Source organism: Photinus pyralis, unplaced genomic scaffold, assembly GCF_008802855.1.
Source record: "Photinus pyralis isolate 1611_PpyrPB1 unplaced genomic scaffold, Ppyr1.3 Ppyr1.4_LG5, whole genome shotgun sequence".
NCBI lineage: Eukaryota > Metazoa > Arthropoda > Insecta > Coleoptera > Lampyridae > Photinus > Photinus pyralis.
This window is the reverse complement of record NW_022170596.1, coordinates 47,341,093-47,361,355: the sequence shown is the minus strand read 5'-3', so window position 1 is coordinate 47,361,355 and position 20,263 is coordinate 47,341,093. Positions and strand designations below refer to the sequence as shown.

At 39.6% G+C, this 20,263-nt stretch overlaps 4 protein-coding genes and 2 long non-coding RNA genes across 8 annotated transcripts in view; 3 read left to right on the top strand and 3 right to left on the bottom strand.

The window, feature by feature from the left end:
* The window catches only part of LOC116172249 (E3 ubiquitin-protein ligase MIB1-like), a 462,793-nt gene that overhangs the window by 440,387 nt on the left and 2,143 nt on the right, over window positions 1-20,263 (top strand). The gene's annotated exons all lie outside the window — the stretch shown is intronic.
* LOC116172262 lies at window positions 1,373-3,286 on the bottom strand. Of its 2 annotated transcripts, none has more exons than XR_004145615.1 (3): window positions 2,860-3,286; window positions 2,071-2,811; window positions 1,373-2,018 (listed from the first exon to the last, which is right to left on the bottom strand). It is a non-coding gene; the product is annotated as an uncharacterized LOC116172262 (long non-coding RNA). The 2 variants fall into 2 exon arrangements; XR_004145616.1 differs by having other exon boundaries at window positions 2,864-3,286.
* LOC116172263 lies at window positions 3,319-4,608 on the top strand. 2 transcript variants are annotated; one of them, XR_004145617.1, is made up of 3 exons: window positions 3,319-3,978; window positions 4,064-4,137; window positions 4,196-4,608. It is a non-coding gene; the product is annotated as an uncharacterized LOC116172263 (long non-coding RNA). The 2 variants fall into 2 exon arrangements; XR_004145618.1 differs by having other exon boundaries at window positions 4,064-4,141.
* LOC116172254 (cell division control protein 45 homolog) lies at window positions 10,922-12,137 on the bottom strand. Its single transcript, XM_031489432.1, has 4 exons — window positions 12,018-12,137; window positions 11,604-11,966; window positions 11,360-11,542; window positions 10,922-11,307 (listed from the first exon to the last, which is right to left on the bottom strand). Exons 1-4 carry the CDS (start codon window positions 12,066-12,068, stop codon window positions 10,948-10,950), a joined length of 957 nt encoding a protein of 318 aa, XP_031345292.1. The 5' UTR covers window positions 12,069-12,137; the 3' UTR covers window positions 10,922-10,947.
* Window positions 13,838-14,587, top strand: LOC116172259 (mitochondrial fission process protein 1-like). The gene is made up of 3 exons (XM_031489438.1): window positions 13,838-13,945; window positions 13,991-14,115; window positions 14,165-14,587. Exons 1-3 carry the CDS (start codon window positions 13,891-13,893, stop codon window positions 14,483-14,485), a joined length of 501 nt encoding a protein of 166 aa, XP_031345298.1. The 5' UTR covers window positions 13,838-13,890; the 3' UTR covers window positions 14,486-14,587.
* LOC116172255 (alpha-tocopherol transfer protein-like) lies at window positions 16,144-17,319 on the bottom strand. Its single transcript, XM_031489433.1, has 5 exons — window positions 17,162-17,319; window positions 16,955-17,111; window positions 16,537-16,900; window positions 16,387-16,489; window positions 16,144-16,335 (listed from the first exon to the last, which is right to left on the bottom strand). Exons 1-5 carry the CDS (start codon window positions 17,274-17,276, stop codon window positions 16,178-16,180), a joined length of 897 nt encoding a protein of 298 aa, XP_031345293.1. The 5' UTR covers window positions 17,277-17,319; the 3' UTR covers window positions 16,144-16,177.

Sequence of the window (20,263 nt, the reverse complement as noted above, 5' to 3'; positions counted from 1 at the left end):
ATAATCGGAAATAAGTGGGGCGGTGTATGTCCTTCTTCCCATTTAATACAATGGTGGTTGTGCATCAGCCAGATTGCTTGTCTCTGGTAGTTCACATCTAAGCTGCTAAATGAAAATGGAGGTTTGAACACAAAATGTGCAACTTGGTGCCCATTAAATACCGCCACCTCCTTTGGCGTAAATGTCGTTGTGGATGTTTTAAATCCTTGAACGTCAATAGCAATAACCATTTTCTGCTATTGATTCACCAACTGTTGCGAGCACTATAGGTACTACTGGACTACTAGCACTACTGTACTGATTGAAAGCATCGCTATAGCTTATATTTCCAACCCGTAACCTTGAAAGTGGTTGACTGCGATGATTGGCGCTTGTTATATGTGAACTGCCTCAGTTATTCCGAAAGGAATTGTATCAACGGCAAACAAATTCGGGTAGCGCGGGTTCCTCTTACGCAGAAAGGAGCCCTCGGCAGCGGTGGTGGAATTATTACAACTGCCAAAAATGAGGATCTCATAAATATACACAGCCTCAATCTATTCACCTGTCACCTCTTCCGTTTCCAGTTCTCTAAATAGCATGACTCCACTGCTACGTCGATACGATTTACAAAGGTGCGAATTTCAAACGCCAAGCACATTACCGAAAAGGCCCCCAACCGTAATTCTAATTAGTTTTGTAGTGTCTAGGGGAAAATAGAATCTGTAACGTTGAATACCAAAATCTTAGACCAAAACGAGGTATAGGTACTTTTGCTTATATGTATACTGTAATGTAATAGTATTTTACATTATTAGCCAGGTAAGTGAGTTTTTACTGGCGATAGGAGAAGTTGACTGGCGAGCCGTCAGGCGAGCCTGTCATCTCCTAGAGCCAGTAAAAACTATTACCTGGCGTATAATGTACAATATTTTATTTGTTACTCATTGGTAAACGTAAATAATTAGTTCTTAAATTGATCTCGAAGAAATTTCTAAAATATCATATTATCCATGTAACCGAGACTTCGCATTAATTCTGGCCAATGCAATTACTAGATTACTAACTTGTAAAATTTTTACACGTCAGCTGTCAGTTTTACAAGTCAGTAGCGTTTAAAGATGACGTTTACCCGTTTGCGTTTTGTCTTGTTAATCAACGTTTACAACTGAGTAACAAATAAAAATAATTCATTGACCGACAGGCGTGGATGTCACGGGTACCTCATATTATATTCCTCAAAATAATTGCCCAAAGCCTCTCGGCGTAGGTAATGAACCACTTCCCACCTCGGTATGTAATCTACTACTTTTGGGAATGTTTATCTTAGGGGGGTAAGAAATTGTTTTGCTATTATAGGAAATGTTATAGGGGGGAGCGCCGTTAAGAGAGCTTTCTTATATACAGTTTATTTTTTAAATAATTCATGCACATCCTTTTTTTTCTTCATGCTAAATTTCTGCGCCATCCTATCAGCACTCATGAAGACTTATTTGTAGGGGGCAAGGAGTTATTGAAGTCGGTTATCCACCTTAAAATATTTATGAAATCATGGATAGAACATACGCACAATATATGCTCGGATGCAACTGTGATTATGCAACCACACTAGTGACAGTCCCATTCTGCATTCGGAAAAGTATGATACTGTGTTTAGTTGCATTAACTGCATCTTCGCGAAATGTCGGATGCAGTGTTGCAACCATACTAGCTCGCTTCTGCATTCTGGGTTGCATAACAAAGCTATTAATTTACATCTTTCAATATAAATATATTTTAAAAGTGAACTTAAGAAATTCTTCAACAAATTGAAAATCCTTTTTTCCAAGCGCCTCTCTTTTGGAAGAGTCCAGTTGTTTTGTCGACGGTTTGCGCATCCACCAGTTTGCAGCGGTATCCATATTTTTTAGGCCCGCCCGTAGGTCTTGTGCGCCAGTTCCTTACAGGTCGGTCGCTTCCAGAGCCGAAAAGTAGGCTGACGCTTTTCATTAGGTCTTCTTGACCTTTGCCGCTCGAGGGTTGTTGATGTGGTTGTGTGACTGTAATCAATCATCGGTTACGGTTCTACAAAATATTTCCACAAAAACTTACGGTACATTCGTAGGATTGGTTCCACACCACCTGAGTAGATATTAATTGAAGTTAATTTAAGGCATGCGATGGTGCTGGTATCCCAAAGTGATAAAGCTATGCAAAAAGAAAATATGCAGCAGCAACTCCATTCTATCAGCTGTGCTATGACCCTACTCGAAATGTTCCCCCATATTTACTGTAAACAAGTTATTATTTTTAACATGCGTGCGCAAAAATAGTAGGGGTGGGAGAGAAATATAAAACAGTTTGTACCTACTTCCGCAATAGTTGACCAAATTTTTTAATTATTAGATTCAAATTATCGTCGTCCTTCGTATAATACCGGGGGGAAGCGGGGAGGTCGCCGGGGGTGCACTGCCACTGCGTTTTTCTGCAGTCCTCGCATTATTTTAGTTAAGGACTGTTGTTGTTAATTTGGTTGCCGTTTTTTTTGTAAACTCTTCCTTTGCATTTCCGGTTTTTGGTTGTAAGGTTTGGGTACTTTTTCGCCATGACGTATGTAAGAAGAGAGACGCGAATGAACTAATGGAAAATTTCAACCAGTGTCTTTAGCGGAGAGAAGAGGGATGAGCTGCTACATGATGCTTGCAACAGACGTCTTTGTTTCAACACCTGCAGGGTCCGGGGGGGAATGTATTCGATTTAGATTCCAAAGTGCAAGCGCGCTATACAATTTTTCTTTGGTATACTTTTCTAATTTACCAATTATACCTATAGCGCAACTTGCCGGTTTACCTACTGTAAATGAAGATTTACTAATATTCTTATTTACCCTCTTATACGTACCTACTCTTATTTAGTTCCATACGTAGTTGTATGTCTACAAAATAGATTCTCAATGATAAGCAATTCGTGGAAACCAATTACAGCCACACGTAAATTATATCCTTGCTTTTTGGAAATTTTCCCCCGAGCAATGTAGTGCCCTTTATACAAGAACAAGGAAAACGCGATGTAGGTGCATAAGTACCTACGTATATATAGGCAAATGCCCCCACTAAACGCTAATGGAAAAGGTGCTTATCTAACTGCTGCTGCTGCATTTCTTTACTGCCTTAACTATTGCAAGCATTCTCGCGAAGTAATGATTAATTAAAAGGTGATGGGGAAAAAATTACTCTTCCAACTTTTTGACAAAAAACAAACGACTCGCAAAATCCTGTCATTGTTTTTTGATGTTCCGCTAACAGCTAACTGGCCAACTGCGCTTTATAGACAGATAGGCATAGGTATTACGAAAAAAAAAACCAATTTAAAATTTATTTCGTATGAAGGGCTACCGCAAAATGCGAAACTGTATTCTAGTTCTCCGAAACCACTATTTCTAATGAGGAATATATATTACGAAATGCTAGTAGGTACGTCCAATATTAATTACCCTAACGAGACATGTTTTATTTGATTTTAACCAAAACTACTTACCTAGATATCCTAAAGAATAAATAGGTGACTTCCTTGACGTATTTTACCGCGTAAGGCGTTTTCAAAAAAACAAAGCGCCCTTGTTTCCGACCGTTATTCCTGGAAATGGGAGTATGCATTTCAGATCTAAAACAAAGAATGTATCGTTTTCTCACTCGTTACACGTTCCGTCTTTAGTTTTCCGCTACGATCGCAATTTGCCTCCTATTTACTATAGTTAAACGTAAAGTGCGCGCGCGAGTCACACACAATATGACATCACGAAAATTCTCAACGTTTCGAGCATCGGGCGCGAAAATTTCGCAACAAACATTTCTAAAGCCACCTGTCGATCAACAACGGCTATCAACGACACGTTGGCGTTGGCTCCAGAAATAAACGCTGTGGTAAACAACGCGGTGTCTCTTAGGTAAATTCGTATCAAAATGGGATTCCATTGAAATAGATGCCCGTGTCATCACAATCAATTCGCCCCACGATTGTGTAAGTATACAACATTACTCTGATACCTTTTGAGTTGGGGCATGTAGATACTACGTTAAAAGTAATTGTTTTCTTGTTTTTACAGAACAGAAAATTTAGTGGACACACATCCGTAGCGCGGTTAGAAGGAGGATTTGCTACAGATTTTCTGTTTGCCTGGTGGGTTAGTACCTTCAATAAACGATTTTTTTTCATTCTCCAATTTTCTTTTTTAAAGTTGAAAATAATCCCTCAAATTGCTGGAAACGATGAGATCACCTACACTGCCTCCACTACCAACAGCTCAGGTGGAGCCCATGGTTGAAACTTTATCGTAACGGGCGAATTATTGCTTACAGGGACGCAAAACAACTTGAATCTCTCTCGATGCCCTTCGTCGTTTTTCCGCACCAAAGGTACGTTGTGGTTGGAGCCCATTTAACGATCCAAGGGATATTCGCAACCTACACCTTCGAGGGGATTGCAGCGCAAACTACATATTTCAACACAAGAGGCGGGATGGAATTCAAAGGATGACCAGAGATGGCATTTTTTCTTTTCTTAATGAAACACGATTATTTGTAGTCTAATGGTTTTATTTACAACACTATTTACATAATCTTTTTTCAAAAATAGCTAATGTTTACATAAATTTTAAGTTTGTGGTCTTTCCTGACGGTCCTGCACTTGTAATGAACACCTCGTTTGTCTTCAAGGATTCTTGGAACTCGCTCAGCCGATTACCTACTTTGAAATACTCGTAGAACCGCAGTGGTAGTACGCATTTATAATTTTCTGTTTCCAGTACTATTCGGTCACCATACTTTGTGTTTATGATATCGATATTCAGAATTTTAAACTTTTCCTCCACTTCCATATCCTTAACGTTCTTAAATGCTTTACAGAATGTTTCATTGTTGAGCGCATTAAGATCCATTTTTTAACTGTTTGGAAAGCACTATCGGACTGAATGAAAAAACGCCCTGCAGCTCACCTTATATTTCCAAAGTGTGGCCTTGAAATCTACAGTAATAGATTTCTGCACGGTGATTGACAGGAGATAGAATTGTTAGCCCGGACGCAAACCCCGAAAGCAACTTAGTGTGATTTCAGTCCTACATTATTGAGAGTAGCTTTACTAGTTTTACAAACCCCAGTCCAGAACCGTACAAGCAACACATTCGAACCCACGCAGCACATATACAAACCTAGTTACTTGAAGGCCCCGATCAAATTATCCTACCCCGGAAGTAAACCACCACGATCAAATTGCCTTAAACGACCTTGAAACTTCACCGTCACCTGACAACAAACCTCCAGCCCAAATAGCTCGGACGCAAACCTCCGATACTTTATATCGAGCACAAACCTCGACTCCTTGACATTGACGTTAGCACAGGTGCAAACCTCGCTAGCGCAGTTCAGAACCACTCAATCCTAGTGACTTTTCTAGGGGGATTTTAGTGTGATTTAGAATCACCCGTACACTGCCATCGACAATACCCCTCGACTCAGGCGCAAACCAAATTACTTTAGCTCGGACGCAAACCTCCGATACTTTATCTGGAGCGCAAACCTCGACCCCCTTGACGTTAGCACAGGCGCAAACCTCGCTACCACAGTTCAGAACCACTCAATTCTAGTGACTTTTCTAGGGATTTTCATCTAGTGAGATTTAGAATCGGTCATATATTACTCTCGACTCAGGCGCAAACCAAATTACTTTAGCTCGGACGCAAACCTCCGATACTTTATCTCGAGCGCAAACCTCGACCCCCTTGACCTTAACTTTAGCACAGGCGCAAACCTCCGATACTTTATCTTGAGCGCAAACCTCGACCCCCCTGACATTAGCACAGGCGCAAACCTCGCTACCACAGTTCAGAACCACTCAATTCTAGTGACTTTTCTAGGGGATTTTCATCTAGTGAGATTTAGAATCGGCCGTACACTACCATCGACAAGAACCGTCAGGCACAAACCGACTTACTTTAGCTCGGACGCAAACCTCTGATACTTTATCTTGAGCACAAACCTCAACCCCTTGACCTTGACGTTAGCACAGGCGCAAACCTCGCTAGCACAGTTCAGAACCACTCAATTCTAGTGCCTTTTCTAGGGGATTTTCATCTAGTGAGATTTAGAATCGGCCGTACACTACCATCGACAAGAACCGTCAGGCACAAACCGACTTACTTTAGCTCGGACGCAAACCTCTGATACTTTATCTTGAGCACAAACCTCAACCCCTTGACCTTGACGTTAGCACAAGCGCAAACCTCGCTACCACAGTTCAGAACCACTCAATTCTAGTGACTTTTCTAGGGATTTTCATCTAGTGAGATTTCGTAGCGGCTATATATTACTACACCTGTTACTTGTCGACAAACTAATGCAAAGGGTGTCGTGGTATTAGGAGAACATAATATCCGAAGAGGCTTTTTTCTAGCTCTGTCAGAATTATTTCAAAACTTTCATTCGATTTAAAAATTTGCCAATTCTGTATCAGGACCATATGAGTGCGAGGAGGTGTTTCTTTTCGTAATACTACACCTGTTACTTGTCGACAAAACTTATGCAAAAGTTGTCGTGCTACTAGGAGAACATAATATGCGAAGAGGTCATTTTCTAGCTCTGTCAGAATTATTTCAAAGCCTTCATTCGATTTAAAAACTTGCCAATTCTGTATCAGGATCATATGAGTGCGAGGAGGTGTTTCTTTTCTTAATACTACACCTGTTACTTTTCGACAAAACTATGCAAAAGGTGTCGTGCTACTAGGAGAACATAATATACGAAGAGGTCTTTTTCTAGCTCTGTCAGAATTATTTCAAAGCCTTCATTCGATTTAAAAACTTGCCAATTCTGTATCAGGATCATATGAGTGCGAGGAGGTGTTTCTTTACCTAATACTACACCTGTTACTTGTCGACAAACTAATGCAAAGGGTGTCGTGCTATTAGGAGAACATAATATCCGAAGAGGCTTTTTTCTAGCTCTGTCAGAATTATTTCAAAACTTTCATTCGATTTAAAAATTTGCCAATTCTGTATCAGGACCATATGAGTGCGAGGAGGTGTTTCTTTTCTTAATACTACACCTGTTACTTTTCGACAAAACTATGCAAAAGTTGTCGTGCTACTAGGAGAACATAATATGCGAAGAGGTCTTTTTCTAGCTCTGTCAGAATTATTTCAAAGCCTTCATTCGATTTAAAAACTTGCCAATTCTGTATCAGGATCATATGAGTGCGAGGAGGTGTTTCTTTACCGAATACTACACCTGTTACTTGTCGACAAACTAATGCAAAGGGTGTCGTGCTATTAGGAGAACATAATATCCGAAGAGGCTTTTTTCTAGCTCTGTCAGAATTATTTCAAAACTTTCATTCGATTTAAAAATTTGCCAATTCTGTATCAGGATCATATGAGTGCGAGGAGGTGTTTCTTTACCTAATACTACACCTGTTACTTGTCGACAAACTAATGCAAAAGGTGTCGTGCTACTAGGAGAACATAATATACGAAGAGGTATATTTCTATCTCTGTCAGAATTATTTCAAAGCTTTCATTCGATTTAAAAATTTGCCAATTCTGTATCAGGATCATATGAGTGCGAGGAGGGGTTTCTTTTCCTAATACTACACCTGTTACTTGTCGATAAACTTATGCAAAAGGTGTCGTGCTACTAGGAGAACATAATATACGAAGAGGTCTTTTTCTATCTCTGTCAGAATTATTTCAAAGCCTTCATTCGATTTAAAAACTTGCCAATTCTGTATCAGGATCATATGAGTGCGAGGAGGTGTTTCTTTACCTAATACTACACCTGTTACTTGTCGACAAACTAATGCAAAGGTTGTCGTGCTATTAGGAGAACATAATATCCGAAGAGGCTTTTTTCTAGCTCTGTCAGAATTATTTCAAAACTTTCATTCGATTTAAAAATTTGCCAATTCTGTATCAGGACCATATGAGTGCGAGGAGGTGTTTCTTTTCCTAATACTACACCTGTTACTTGTCGACAAAACTTATGCAAAAGTTGTCGTGCTACTAGGAGAACATAATATGCGAGGAGGTCTTTTTCTAGCTCTGTCAGAATTATTTCAAAGCCTTCATTCGATTTAAAAACTTGCCAATTCTGTATCAGGATCATATGAGTGCGAGGAGGGGTTTCTTTTCTTAATACTACACCTGTTACTTTTGGACAAAACTATGTAAAAGGTGTCGTGCTACTAGGAGAATATAATATATGAAGAGGTCTTTTTCTAACTCTGTCAGAACTATTTCAAAGCTTTCATTCGATTTAAAGTTTGCCATTTCTGTATCAGGATCTTATGAGGGCGAGGAGGTGTTTCTTTTCTTAATACTACACCTGTTACTTTTCGACAAAACTATGCAAAAGGTGTCGTGCTACTAGGAGAACATAATATATGAAGAGGTCTTTTTCTATCTCTGTCAGAATTATTTCAAAGCTTTCATTCGATTTAAAAATTTGCCAATTCTGTATCAGGATCATATGAGTGCGAGGAGGTGTTTCTTTTCCTAATACTACACCTGTTACTTGTCGACAAACTTATGCAAAAGGTGTCGTGCTACTAGGAGAACATAATATACGAAGAGGTCTTTTTCTATCTCTGTCAGAATTATTTCAAAGCTTTCATTCGATTTAAAAATTTGCCAATTCTGTATCAGGATCATATGAGTGCGAGGAGGTGTATCTTTTCTTAATACTACACCTGTTACTTTTCGACAAAACTATGCAAAAGGTGTCGTGCTACTAGGAGAGCATAATATACGAAGAGGTCTTTTTCTAGCTCTGTCAGAATTATTTCAAAGCCTTCATTCGATTTAAAAACTTGCCAATTCTGTATCAGGATCATATGAGTGCGAGGAGGTGTTTCTTTACCTAATACTACACCTGTTACTTGTCGACAAACTAATGCAAAAGGTGTCGTGCTACTAGGAGAACATAATATACGAAGAGGTCTTTTTCTATCTCTGTCAGAATTATTTCAAAGCTTTCATTCGATTTAAAAATTTGCCAATTCTGTATCAGGATCATATGAGTGCGAGGAGGTGTTTCTTTTCTTAATACTACACCTGTTACTTTTGGACAAAACTATGCAAAAGGTGTCGTGCTACTAGGAGAACATAATATATGAAGAGGTCTTTTTCTATCTCTGTCAGAATTATTTCAAAGCTTTCATTCGATTTAAAGTTTGCCATTTCTGTATCAGGATCATATGAGGGCGAGGAGGTCTTTCTTTTCCTAATACTACACCTGTTACTTGTCGACTAACTTATGCAAAAGGTGTCGTGCTACTAGGAGAACATAATATACGAAGAGGTCTTTTTCTAACTCTGTCAGAATTATTTCAAAGCTTTCATTCGATTTAAACATTTGCCAATTCTGTATCAGGATCATATGAGTGCGAGGAGGTGTTTCTTCTCTTAATACTACACCTGTTACTTTTCGACAAAACTATGCAAAAGGTGTCGTGCTACTAGGAGAACATAATATACGAAGAGGTCTTTTCTATCTCTGTCAGAATTATTTCAAAGCTTTCATTCGATTTAAAAATTTGCCAATTCTGTATCAGGATCATATGAGTGCGAGGAGGTGTTTCTGTTTTTAATACTACACCTGTTACTTTTCGACAAAACTATGCAAAAGGTGTCGTGCTACTAGGAGAACATAATATACGAAGAGGTCTTTTTCTAGCTCTGTCAGAATTATCTCAAAGCTTTCATTCGATTTAAAAATTTGCCAATTCTGTATCAGGATCATATGAGTGCGAGGAGGTGTTTCTTTTCCTAATACTACACCTGGTACTTTTCGACAAAACTATGCAAAAGGTGTCGTGCTAGTAGGAGAACATAATATGTGAAGAGGTATTTTTCTAGCTCTGTCAGAATTGTTTCAAAGCTTTCATTCGTTTTAAAAATTTGTCAATTCTGTATCAGGATCATATGAGTGCGAGGAGGTGTATCTTTTCTTAATACTACACCTGCTACTTTTCGACAAAACTATGCAAAAGGTGTCGCGCTACTAGGAGAACATAATATACGAAGAGGTCTTTGTCTATCTCTGTCAGAATTATTTCAAAGCTTTCATTCGATTTAAAAATTTGCCAATTCTGTATCAGGATCATATGAGTGCGAGGAGGTGTTTCTTTTCTTAATACTACACCTGTTACTTTTGGACAAAACTATGTAAAAGGTGTCGTGCTACTAGGAGAACATAATATACGAAGAGGTCTTTTTCTAACTCTGTCAGAATTATTTCAAAGCTTTCATTCGATTTAAAAATTTGCCAATTCTGTATCAGGATCATATGAGTGCGAGGAGGTGTTTCCTTTCCTAATACTACACCTGTTACTTTTCGACAAAACTATGCAAAAGGTGTCGTGCTACTAGGAGAACATAATATACGAAGAGGTCTTTTTCTAGCTCTGTCAGAATTATTTCAAAGCCTTCATTCGATTTAAAAACTTGCGAATTCTGTATCAGGATCGTATGAGTGCGAGGAGGTGTTTCTTTACCTAATACTACACCTGTTACTTGTCGACAAACTAATGCAAAAGGTGTCGTGCTACTAGGAGAACATAATATACGAAGAGGTCTACTTCTATTTCTGTCAGAATTATTTCAAAGCTTTCATTCGATTTAAAAATTTGCCAATTCTGTATCAGGATCATATGAGTGCGAGGAGGTGTTTCTGTTTTTAATACGACACCTGTTACTTTTCGACAAAACTATGCAAAAGGTGTCGTGCTACTAGGAGAACATAATATATGAAGAGGTCTTTTTCTATCTCTGTCAGAATAATTTCAAAGCTTTCATTCGATTTAAAAATTTGCCAATTCTGTATCAGGATCATATGAGTGCGAGGAGGTGTTTCTTTTTCTAATACTACACCTGTTACTTGTCGACAATCTTATGCAAAAGGTGTTGTGCTACTAGGAGAACATAATAAAGAGGAAGAGACTTACCCCATATCCGCAAGCAACTCGTGCAACCGTTTATCGCCCCGAATGGACCACAGCTTTAACTTGACGGCGGTGAACATCGAATACTTGAGACTAGCCTCGATGGACCAATGCCGGTACAAGACCAGCTTCAGGTCCTTCTCGAACGCGATCTTCAGAGAGGTCAAATTGTCGGTGTCGCTTGTCCTGTTCAGCAGGCGGGTGGCGTGCGCCTGCAGATTGCCCGTCTCCAATACGTACTGCGTGTGCTCGATCTTCTCGAAGATCATCTGCTCGGTTAGCGCGACGATCGTGTACCACAGCAAGTCCTTGTCGTCCTTGTTCAGCTTCCACGCCAAATCGAACATGTAGAGGGCGCTCTGAAAGCACAAACCGCACAGATCGCGACTAATGGCACTCCCTCACACTCACGGCTTTCGCGTAGTAAGTGAACTGTGAATACTCGAAGAGAATCTTCTCTCGATTCGCCTCCCACAACCTACGTTCACGACGTTTCATTATGGCTTCCTCGCCCAGCCGTCTTCGTTTGGCGGCTCGGCCCTCCGCCTCGTCGCCGCTCTCGTCCAAATTCTCCTCGTCGTCCTCCTCGTCCGACTGTAAACAAATATATTACGTGAACCCCCCTCCGTGTCGCAGTGCTAGTGAAAAGGCGTACCTCGTCCTCGCGGAAGATGTCTGGAAACTCGGGTACATCGCTATCGTCATCGGGACTCCACAGCAACCGAATTTGCCCGTTACTGTATATATTGCAAAGATCTGTCGGCCTGTGCGAGTCGAGCACGAAAAATATAACGTCGTCTTCGGGCTCCAAAACGTCGATTAGATCGATCGTGCCGCCGCAGTTGATCAGGACGAAGCACTTCACTTGATCGGCGTTTTCCTGGTAGACACCTTTAAGATCGCTGATACCTTGGACGACGGCGAGGGTGTAAGTGATTTGCTTGTACTTCAGCAGAGACTGGAGGATTTTGCAGGTACAGATGCTGTCGATGTCGAAGTTAACGATGAGGCAGATTCGCTGAAAGTGACGATTGTTGGGAAATGGAAGGAAAGTGCAAGTGGGACGTACCTTTCCTGTGAGAAATTCGTAAAATTCCGTTTTCAAATTTTCCAAATACATTTTTTAAGGCATTCTAACCTAATTGTCCACAACTTCAACCGCCAAAACAAAAACGTCCTTGACTGACAGCTGTTACAGTGTTGCCTACATTAAAAAAAAACACAAACACAGGCACACACCAGTGGCGGGTTAGAACACGTTCTACGCTAGGGACAATTTTGATCGATTGCTTTATTTTCTGTGTGAAGGTAGGCACTATATCTCTTTAGCACCTACTGCTGTTACTCGTTTTATCCGATTGAAGAAGCTAAGTACTGCTCTGAAGTCTAGTTGCCCGGTCTCCCCGAGGTCATTTAGCCTTTGCTCGACAGCAGCCTCGCAACCACATAGAATGTGTTCAGCTGACAGATGCAGGTAGTAATTTTTGCATTTCTTTATAATCGTATTTGTGTTTTATATGCCGCATGTTATACATTTTGTGTGTTTCAATCTTTGTTTTTGAAATTTATCTAAGGCACCTCTCAATGAATTTCTGGGAGGAGTAGCAGATAAACTGATGAGCCTAGGGAATGATAGAAAGGTGTAATTTGAGATTTGGACAAAGGACCCAGGGGTGAGTTGGATAGGCTCGATCCGCTCTAAAATGTACTTGAAATGGGTCTTAAGAAAGGTCAAAAAGCTTTTCAATTTTACACAAAACCCTCAATTTGTATGGTATTAAAGGCCGCTTGACATGGAGCAATACAACGCGCAAGAACTTGCAGAAAGAAATTGCAAGGTCAAATCCTTGCATGCAATAGCATTGCATGGTATTTGACATGGTGCAATTCTATTTCAATTGCCACATGTCTGCCAACAGAAGAAAAATATGGACTTGTCAACAAAGTTGCTAACCTCCAATAAAAATTAAATTTTGATTGCTTGAAGAAACATGAAAATTACAAGAATAAATACGATTAAAAAAAACAAGTAATGAGTGCGTCTCTCAGCATCATAGTTGCCGCCGCTGTATTTTACTAGGTTGGTGACACAAAAACAACTAGATTTATCCCTAGAATTGCACGATTCATGCAAGAAAAATAGCACCGGTCCTATAAAGATTGCATGCAAGTCTCTTGCAGCAATTGATCAGCTGGCTTTGAACTGCGCATGCCTTTCGCAATTTTTCTTGCAACTTGCATGCAATTGCAATTTTTATTGCTCCATGTCAAGCGGGCTTAAAGGCCGCTTGACATGGAGCAATACTACGCGCAAGAACTTGCAGAAAGAAATTGCAAGGTCAAATCCTTGCATGCAATAAGCATTGCATGGTATTTGACATGGTGCAATTCTATTTCAATTGCCACATGTCTGCCAACAGAAGAAACATATGGATTTGTCAACAAAGTAGTTAACCTCAAATGAAAATTAAATTTTGATTGCTTGAAGAAACATGAAAATTACAAGAATAAATAAGATTAGTAAAAACAAGTAATGAGTGCGTCTCTCAGCATCACAGTTACCGCCGCTGTATTTTCTAGGTTGGTGCCACAAAAACAACTAGATTTATCCCTAGAATTGCACGATTCATGCAAGAAAAATAGCACCGGTCCTATAAAAATTGCATGCAAGTCTCTTTCTTGCAGCAATTGATCAGCTGGCTTTGAACTGCGCATGCCTTTCGCAATTTTTCTTGCAACTTGCATGCAATTGCAATTTTTATTGCTCCATGTCAAGCGGGCTTAAGAAGTACGAGGGACAATGCCACCCTTTATAAAGTAAAGTAAACGAAACGTAGGACTGCCACTGCATTCCCGAAAAAAAACAAACTTGATGAATGCGACCATTATCTCCTAACCTTCAAAATTTCCTGGGACCTAACCTCAACTTGTAAAACCTTCCAATGTCTCATTCCGGAGAAATTGATATCTATCGAGACACCCCCATACGTTATTTAGGTAAGAAACGTAAAATTCGCTTACAATTAACCCCCCAAAGTACAGGATATGCAAATGAAATCGGTGAGGCCTTTCGTTCCATGATCGGCCCGAAATGGGTTGCGGTCACTTATGGTGTCGCCACCACCTACGTCCTAGCCGACACCGCCAGCAAGACCAAAGATGCTCACGTAACCCCCATCTTTTCCTTCAAGCGTTATCATGCAACCGAATTTTCAGATACAGCACCGCGGCGATCCGAAGACGGTGAGCTTCGTCGCGTTCGACACGTTCGCGTGGCAGATGCTCGCCTCCGTCGTCGTGCCGGGCATTACGATTAATCGAACATGTGCGGCCGCCGGTTATCTCCTGACGTACAATCGAACTTTACCGTCGACGACGAAAAAGTGGATAGTAACCGGGATTGGACTGACAATGATTCCATTCATTATTAAGCCCATAGATCATCTGATCGATCGTTTGCTGGACGGGACGCTGCGAAAGTACGCCCCCGAAAAGTTTGACGTGCTCAAAGACGACCCCAAAGTTAAAAAGGGTTAAGTCCTAAGTGTTCCATGTTGTTTTAGTTTTAGAGAATATATTTACAATTGTTTACTGTTATATTTGAATGTTATTTAAATAAATTGTTATGTTTGACTCTGATATATGTTTTTATCTTATTGCTCAATTTACCTACAGCTCCAGCTCATCCCCCTCCCATAAGGACTTTTTATTTTCTTGAAACTTAGATATTAAGGAACAGTTTTCCAATTTTCAAAATTCCGAGATTTCCTTCCATTGAAAAGCGATGAGAAGGGCAGGAGGGGGGGGGTGAATCCCTCGAAGGGACGTCGAGATTACTACTGGCTCCAACAAAGGGTCAGAACAGGCGGCATCGTTAGGGGAGGGGGGAACCTAGTACGTTAGTGAGGGACGAGGTAACCTTCTACAGAGCCATCGAAATCCTAGGACTTGCATTTATGTGGATAGACGATTCGAGTCTTATCTATTAATTGCTGATTTCTGTTTCAGGGATCTCCTAGGTCTAAGAATGCAGTTAAAAGATGGCGATCGAAGGACTGAACAGGCACTGAAACTAGTTACGAAAGAATGGAGGTATGGCACAATGGGCCTTTGGTGTGCCTAAGAGCTGCCTGGTCGGACCCCGTGTAGATAGAATACAATAGAACCAACAAAAACCTTTGGAGGCGAGAGATCTTTCAGCTCTATTTTGACTTACTGTCCAAGGTCACTACTAGAGGAGAACGGGGAGAGAGTGACCTTTGAACTTCACCTTAGCCTTGAACGGTATATATCACTACTGCCTGACCTTGAAAGCGAATGCCCGTGAGCACCACCTTGACCTACTTTCCAAGATCACTGCCATGTGGCATGCAACCTTTGAACTTTTGTTACCTTGACCTAATTTCCAAAGTCACCGCTAGGTGGCGAGCGACTTTGAACTGAGCCAGATTCGGCCTAATATGACTATATATCTATTGTGCAAGTGTTTCATTCAATTCAATGATCTTATCAGGAAAGACAAGATCATGGATCTACTGGCGGAAATTTCACCACGGTCGTAGGGGGACATTGATTTATTTTCAGATACTTACCTTTTTTGATATTATGTTCTCTTAATACCAATCCTATCATTTCCTTCTGATATAAATTTTTCTTGTACAGAGACGATTGTATCAGGGTCACAGATATGCAGGAAGGTGTGGGATGTATTGGCAGATCTTTCAAAAGTATATTTAGTGTTACGGAAGGGCTTTATAGAGAGCTCAATTGTTTAGAAAAGGGTTTGAAAAATGCCAGGAAATTCTTGGGATAGTTCAAGGACCCCATTCAAAAAGTGTCAGTGTTTTACAAATAGTACAATTAACACTTCCACCCCCAAATACGAATGAATAAAAAATGTCTTCTTACTATCTCCCTCTTCATTTATTTTAACTAATAACTCCTACAGAATAGCGAATTCTTAACGTAAACGGCCATCCTTAATCGTTAATTCGATTGATTAATTCCCACTCTACGAATCAAACCAAAGTCAGGGCGATATATATATAATAATAATTAATATATATATATATATATGAATGTTTATGTAGGGGTAGGGGTTATGGGCCCATGTAGGTTTCAAACGACAATCCTCTTGAAAAAATTACTTGTGTAATGTGTATTGCGGATTAAATGCAAAAATACCACACCACCACCAAAGGTCACCATTTAATATACCGTCAAAATAAACTAATCAAATTCCAGTCGTTTAAACGATCCGACCGCGCCAATCCCCAAATCCCGATCCATGTACGATGGTCTTCTATCGCGACTCGATTCATCCGTGATCATCTTCTCCGATTCGATGAAGAACTGCACGTTACTTAAGAGCAAATCTTGCATTTCGACTGAAAAATCACGAGATTGACAAAGCAAGGGGATAAAATTCGCCTCAATACCGTGAAGATCGTAAATAGAAGGCGCGGTTCCTCCAAACTCTTTGGGAAAACACCCCTGTGGTACGAATTTAAGTACGCCCTCAAACGAGTCGGTAAAGTGCAACTGAAAAGGCGAGAGTGAGCTGGGGTGATTGTAAATCGGACACTTACACATTCCAAAAGTTTCTTGTTGATTAAAGGTTTAATTAATCCCTTCAAAAGGTCAGCTATGGGTCCCAAGTTGGTATAGTAGAGACCTTTGAGGCGCACTGGTAGTGCCTCCTGTAGGTAAGTTAGGAACTTCTTCACTTCGGTTACGTGTGTCTTCAAAACATGGCCTACAGTGGCATCCTCAAAATCGCACACGATTACCAAACCATCACTGGTGCCGCTCCTTAGTATGTCAACTACGAGGACCATATCCATAATCTTCAGCTGGTCCTTGAGGATGTACCTGCTGAGGTCATGATCAAGTAATTTGATATAGAACACCCTGTAGTTCTCCGGAGTCCTTTTGGGAAGAAACGCGTACAGCCTAAAACAACCCAATAAAGTACCCTTTTCCGGCGATTAATACGTTCGCAGTTACACCACTTCCATATCCGACAGCATCTTCGGCCTTCGCGGATCCGTGCCGGCGAAAAACTCGGGCCACGCGTTTCTGTACGTGAAAAATCGCTCTAGCGTCGACTTTGCACTCTCGATGCTCCAGTAGCAGCTGTGCAGGAAAACGATGAGGTGCATCTCTGGAAGAGCGGATCAAATGAGCGCGGGCACTTGCGTCGATCGATCAAACCTGAAATGGGCGGCAGATGGACCTGCTTCGCGTACCATTCCTTCAAACTTTGTATGTCCTCTTCGCGCAACTCTTTATGTTTTCGGTACTCCAAAGCTACGTTTTCATCGTCCATTCCGTACGGTAATTCTTGAAGGGTGGGACTGTGCAACGTACTCGAATTGAATAGCTATTTTTGTGAGAAGCAATTATTCATTCAAACTACCTACTTGACCTTGTTTTCTAAACTAAGTGAGAAATCTTGTATTTATCATGCTGAATTGTCCTCAAACTGTATAATTTACATATTTATTCTGAAGACATATATAGAAACCAATTTCGGAAGAAGATTCAAAGGGCTGTAACTTTTGAACCAGTAGCCCAATCTTGGAACTGTTTGAAATTATGGAATCTACAGGCCCCATTCTATAAGAAATTTTTTTTTCCGGGTCGATCTGAGACAATTTTTTTTTCGGGCCAAAAAAAAAGGCAGTGTACAACCTTCCTTTTTTACCAAAAATCGACTACACCAAAATTTCTCGGAAAAACACTTCTTATTAATTTTGGGGCGTAGAATCCAAAACAACTCGTACTTTTTCGTTTAGATTTCTCAATCAAAGGTTATAGACTAGAAACCAATTTCGCAAGAAGATTCAAAGGGCTGTAACTTTTGAACTAGTAGCCCAATCTTGGAATTGTTTGAAATTATGGATTCTACAGGCCACATTCTATAAGAAAATTTTTTTCCCGCGTCGATCTGAGACAATTTTTTTACGGGGGCTCAAAAAAAGGCAGTGTATAACCTTCCTTTTTTACCAAAAATTGACTACACCAAAATTTCTCGGGAAAACACTTTTTCTTATTAATTTGGGTGCGTATAATCCAAATCAATTCGTACTTTTTCGATCAGACTTCTCAATCAAAAGTTATAGACTAGAAACCAATTTCGAAAAAAAAATTCAAAGGGCTGTAACTTTTGAACTAGTAGCCCAATCTTGGAACTGTTTGAAATTATGGATTCTACAGGCCACATTCTATAAGAAAATTTTTTTCCGTGTCGATCTGAGACAATTTTTTTTTCGAGCGTCAAAAAAAGGCAGTGTACAAACCTTCCTTTTTACCAAAAATCGACTGCACCAAAATTTCTCGGGAAAACACTTTTTCGTATTAATTTTGGTGCGTAGAATCCAAAACAATTCGTACTTTTTCGATCAGATTTCTCAATCAAAAGTTATTGGACTAGAAACGAATTTCGAAAGAAAATTCAAAGGGTTGTAACTTTTGAACTAGTAGCCCAATCTTGGAACTGTTTGAAATTATGGATTCTACAGGCCACATTCTATAAGAACATTTTTTTCCGGGTCCATCTGAGACAATTTTTTTTTCGGGGCTCAAAAAAAGGCAGTGTATAACCTTCCTTTTTTACCAAAAATCGACTACACCAAAATTTCTCGTGAAAACACTTTTTCTTATTAATTTTGGTGCGTAGAATCCAAAACAATTCGTACTTTTACGATCAGACTTCTCAATCAAAAGTTATAGACTAGAAACCAATTTCGAAAGAAAATTCAAAGGGCTGTAACTTTTGAACTAGTAGCCCAATCTTGGAACTGTTTGAAATTATGGATTCTACAGGCCCATTCTATAGAAAATTTTTTCCCGGGTCGATCTCAGACAATTTTTTCTTCGGGCCTCAACAAAAGGCAGTGTATAACCTTCCTTTTTTACCAAAAATCGACTGCACCAAAATTTCTCGCGAAAACACTTTTTCTTATTAATTTTGGTGCGTAGAATCCAAAACAATTCGTACTTTTTCGATCAGACTTCTCAATCAAAAGTTATAGACTAGAAACCAATTTCGAAAAAAAATTCAAAAGGGCTGTAACTTTTGAACTAGTAGCCCAATCTTGGAATTGTTTGAAATTATGGATTCTACAGGCCCCATTCTTAGAAAATGTTTTTTTTCGACGATCTGAGACAATTTTTTTTTCGAGCCTCAAAAAAAGGCAGTGTATAACCTTCCTTTTTTACCAAAAATCGACTACACCAAAATTTCTCGGGAAAACACTTTATCTTATTAATTTTGGTGCGTAGAATCCAAAACAATTCGTACTTTTTCGATCAGACTTCTCAATCAAAAGTTATAGACTAGAAACCAATTTCGACAGAAAATTCCAAGGGATGTAACTTTGGAACTAGTAGCCCAATCTTGGAACTGTTTGAAATTATGGATTCTACAGGCCCCATTCTATAAGAAAATGTTTTTTTCCGGACGATCTGAGACAATTTTTTTTGGAGCCAAAAAAAAGACAGTGTATAACCTTCCTTTTTTACCAAAAATCGACTGCACCAAAATTTCTCGGGAAAACACTTTTTCTTATTAATTTTGGTGCGTAGAATCCAAAACAATTCGTACTTTTTCGATCAGACTTCTCAATCAAAAGGTATAGACTAGAAACCAATTTCGAAAGAAAATTCAAAGGGCTGTAACTTTTGAACTAGTAGCCCAATCTTGGAACTGTTTGAAAGTATGGATTCTACAGGCCCCATTCTATAAGAAAATGTTTTTTTCCGGACGATCTGAGACAATTTTTTTTGGAGCCAAAAAAAAGACAGTGTATATAACCTTCCTTTTTTACCAAAAATCTACTGCACCAAAATTTCTCGGGAAAACACTTTTTCTTATTAATTTTGGGGCGTCGAATCCAAAACAATTCGTACTTTTTCGATCAGACTTCTCAATCAAAAGTTATAAGAAACCAATTTCGAAAAAAAAATTCAAAGGGCTGTAACTTTTGAACTAGTAGCCCAATCTTGGAACTGTTTGAAATTATGGATTCTACAGGCCACATTCTATAAGAAAATTTTTTTCCGGGTTGATCTGAGACAATTTTTATTTCGGGGTTCAAAAAAAGGCAGTGTATAAACCTTCCTTTTTTACCAAAAATTGACTGCACCAAAATTTCTCGGGAAAACACTTTTTCTTATTAATTTTGGTGCGTAGAATCCAAAACAATTCGTACTTTTTCGATTAGACTTCTCAATCAAAAGTTATAGACTAGAAACCAATTTCGACAGAAAATTCCAAGGGATGTAACTTTGGAACTAGTAGCCCAAACTTGG

Excerpts from the sequence above, each read along its gene's own strand:
- LOC116172254 (XM_031489432.1), bottom strand. The coding sequence starts at position 12,068 with ATGTATTTGGAAAATTTGAAAACGGAATTTTACGAATTTCTCACAGGA. Across the intron at positions 11,967-12,017 it reads ACGAATTTCTCACAGGAAAG|CGAATCTGCCTCATCGTTAA; the intron begins GTACGTCCCACT and ends CGTCACTTTCAG. Across the intron at positions 11,308-11,359 it reads TCACTTACTACGCGAAAGCC|AGCGCCCTCTACATGTTCGA; the intron begins GTGAGTGTGAGG and ends TTGTGCTTTCAG.
- LOC116172259 (XM_031489438.1), top strand. The coding sequence starts at position 13,891 with ATGTCTCATTCCGGAGAAATTGATATCTATCGAGACACCCCCATACGT. Across the intron at positions 13,946-13,990 it reads CACCCCCATACGTTATTTAG|GATATGCAAATGAAATCGGT; the intron begins GTAAGAAACGTA and ends CCCAAAGTACAG. Across the intron at positions 14,116-14,164 it reads GCAAGACCAAAGATGCTCAC|ATACAGCACCGCGGCGATCC; the intron begins GTAACCCCCATC and ends CCGAATTTTCAG.
- LOC116172255 (XM_031489433.1), bottom strand. The coding sequence starts at position 17,276 with ATGGACGATGAAAACGTAGCTTTGGAGTACCGAAAACATAAAGAGTTG. Across the intron at positions 17,112-17,161 it reads CCATCTGCCGCCCATTTCAG|AGATGCACCTCATCGTTTTC; the intron begins GTTTGATCGATC and ends CCGCTCTTCCAG. Across the intron at positions 16,490-16,536 it reads ACAAGAAACTTTTGGAATGT|TTGCACTTTACCGACTCGTT; the intron begins GTAAGTGTCCGA and ends TCGCCTTTTCAG.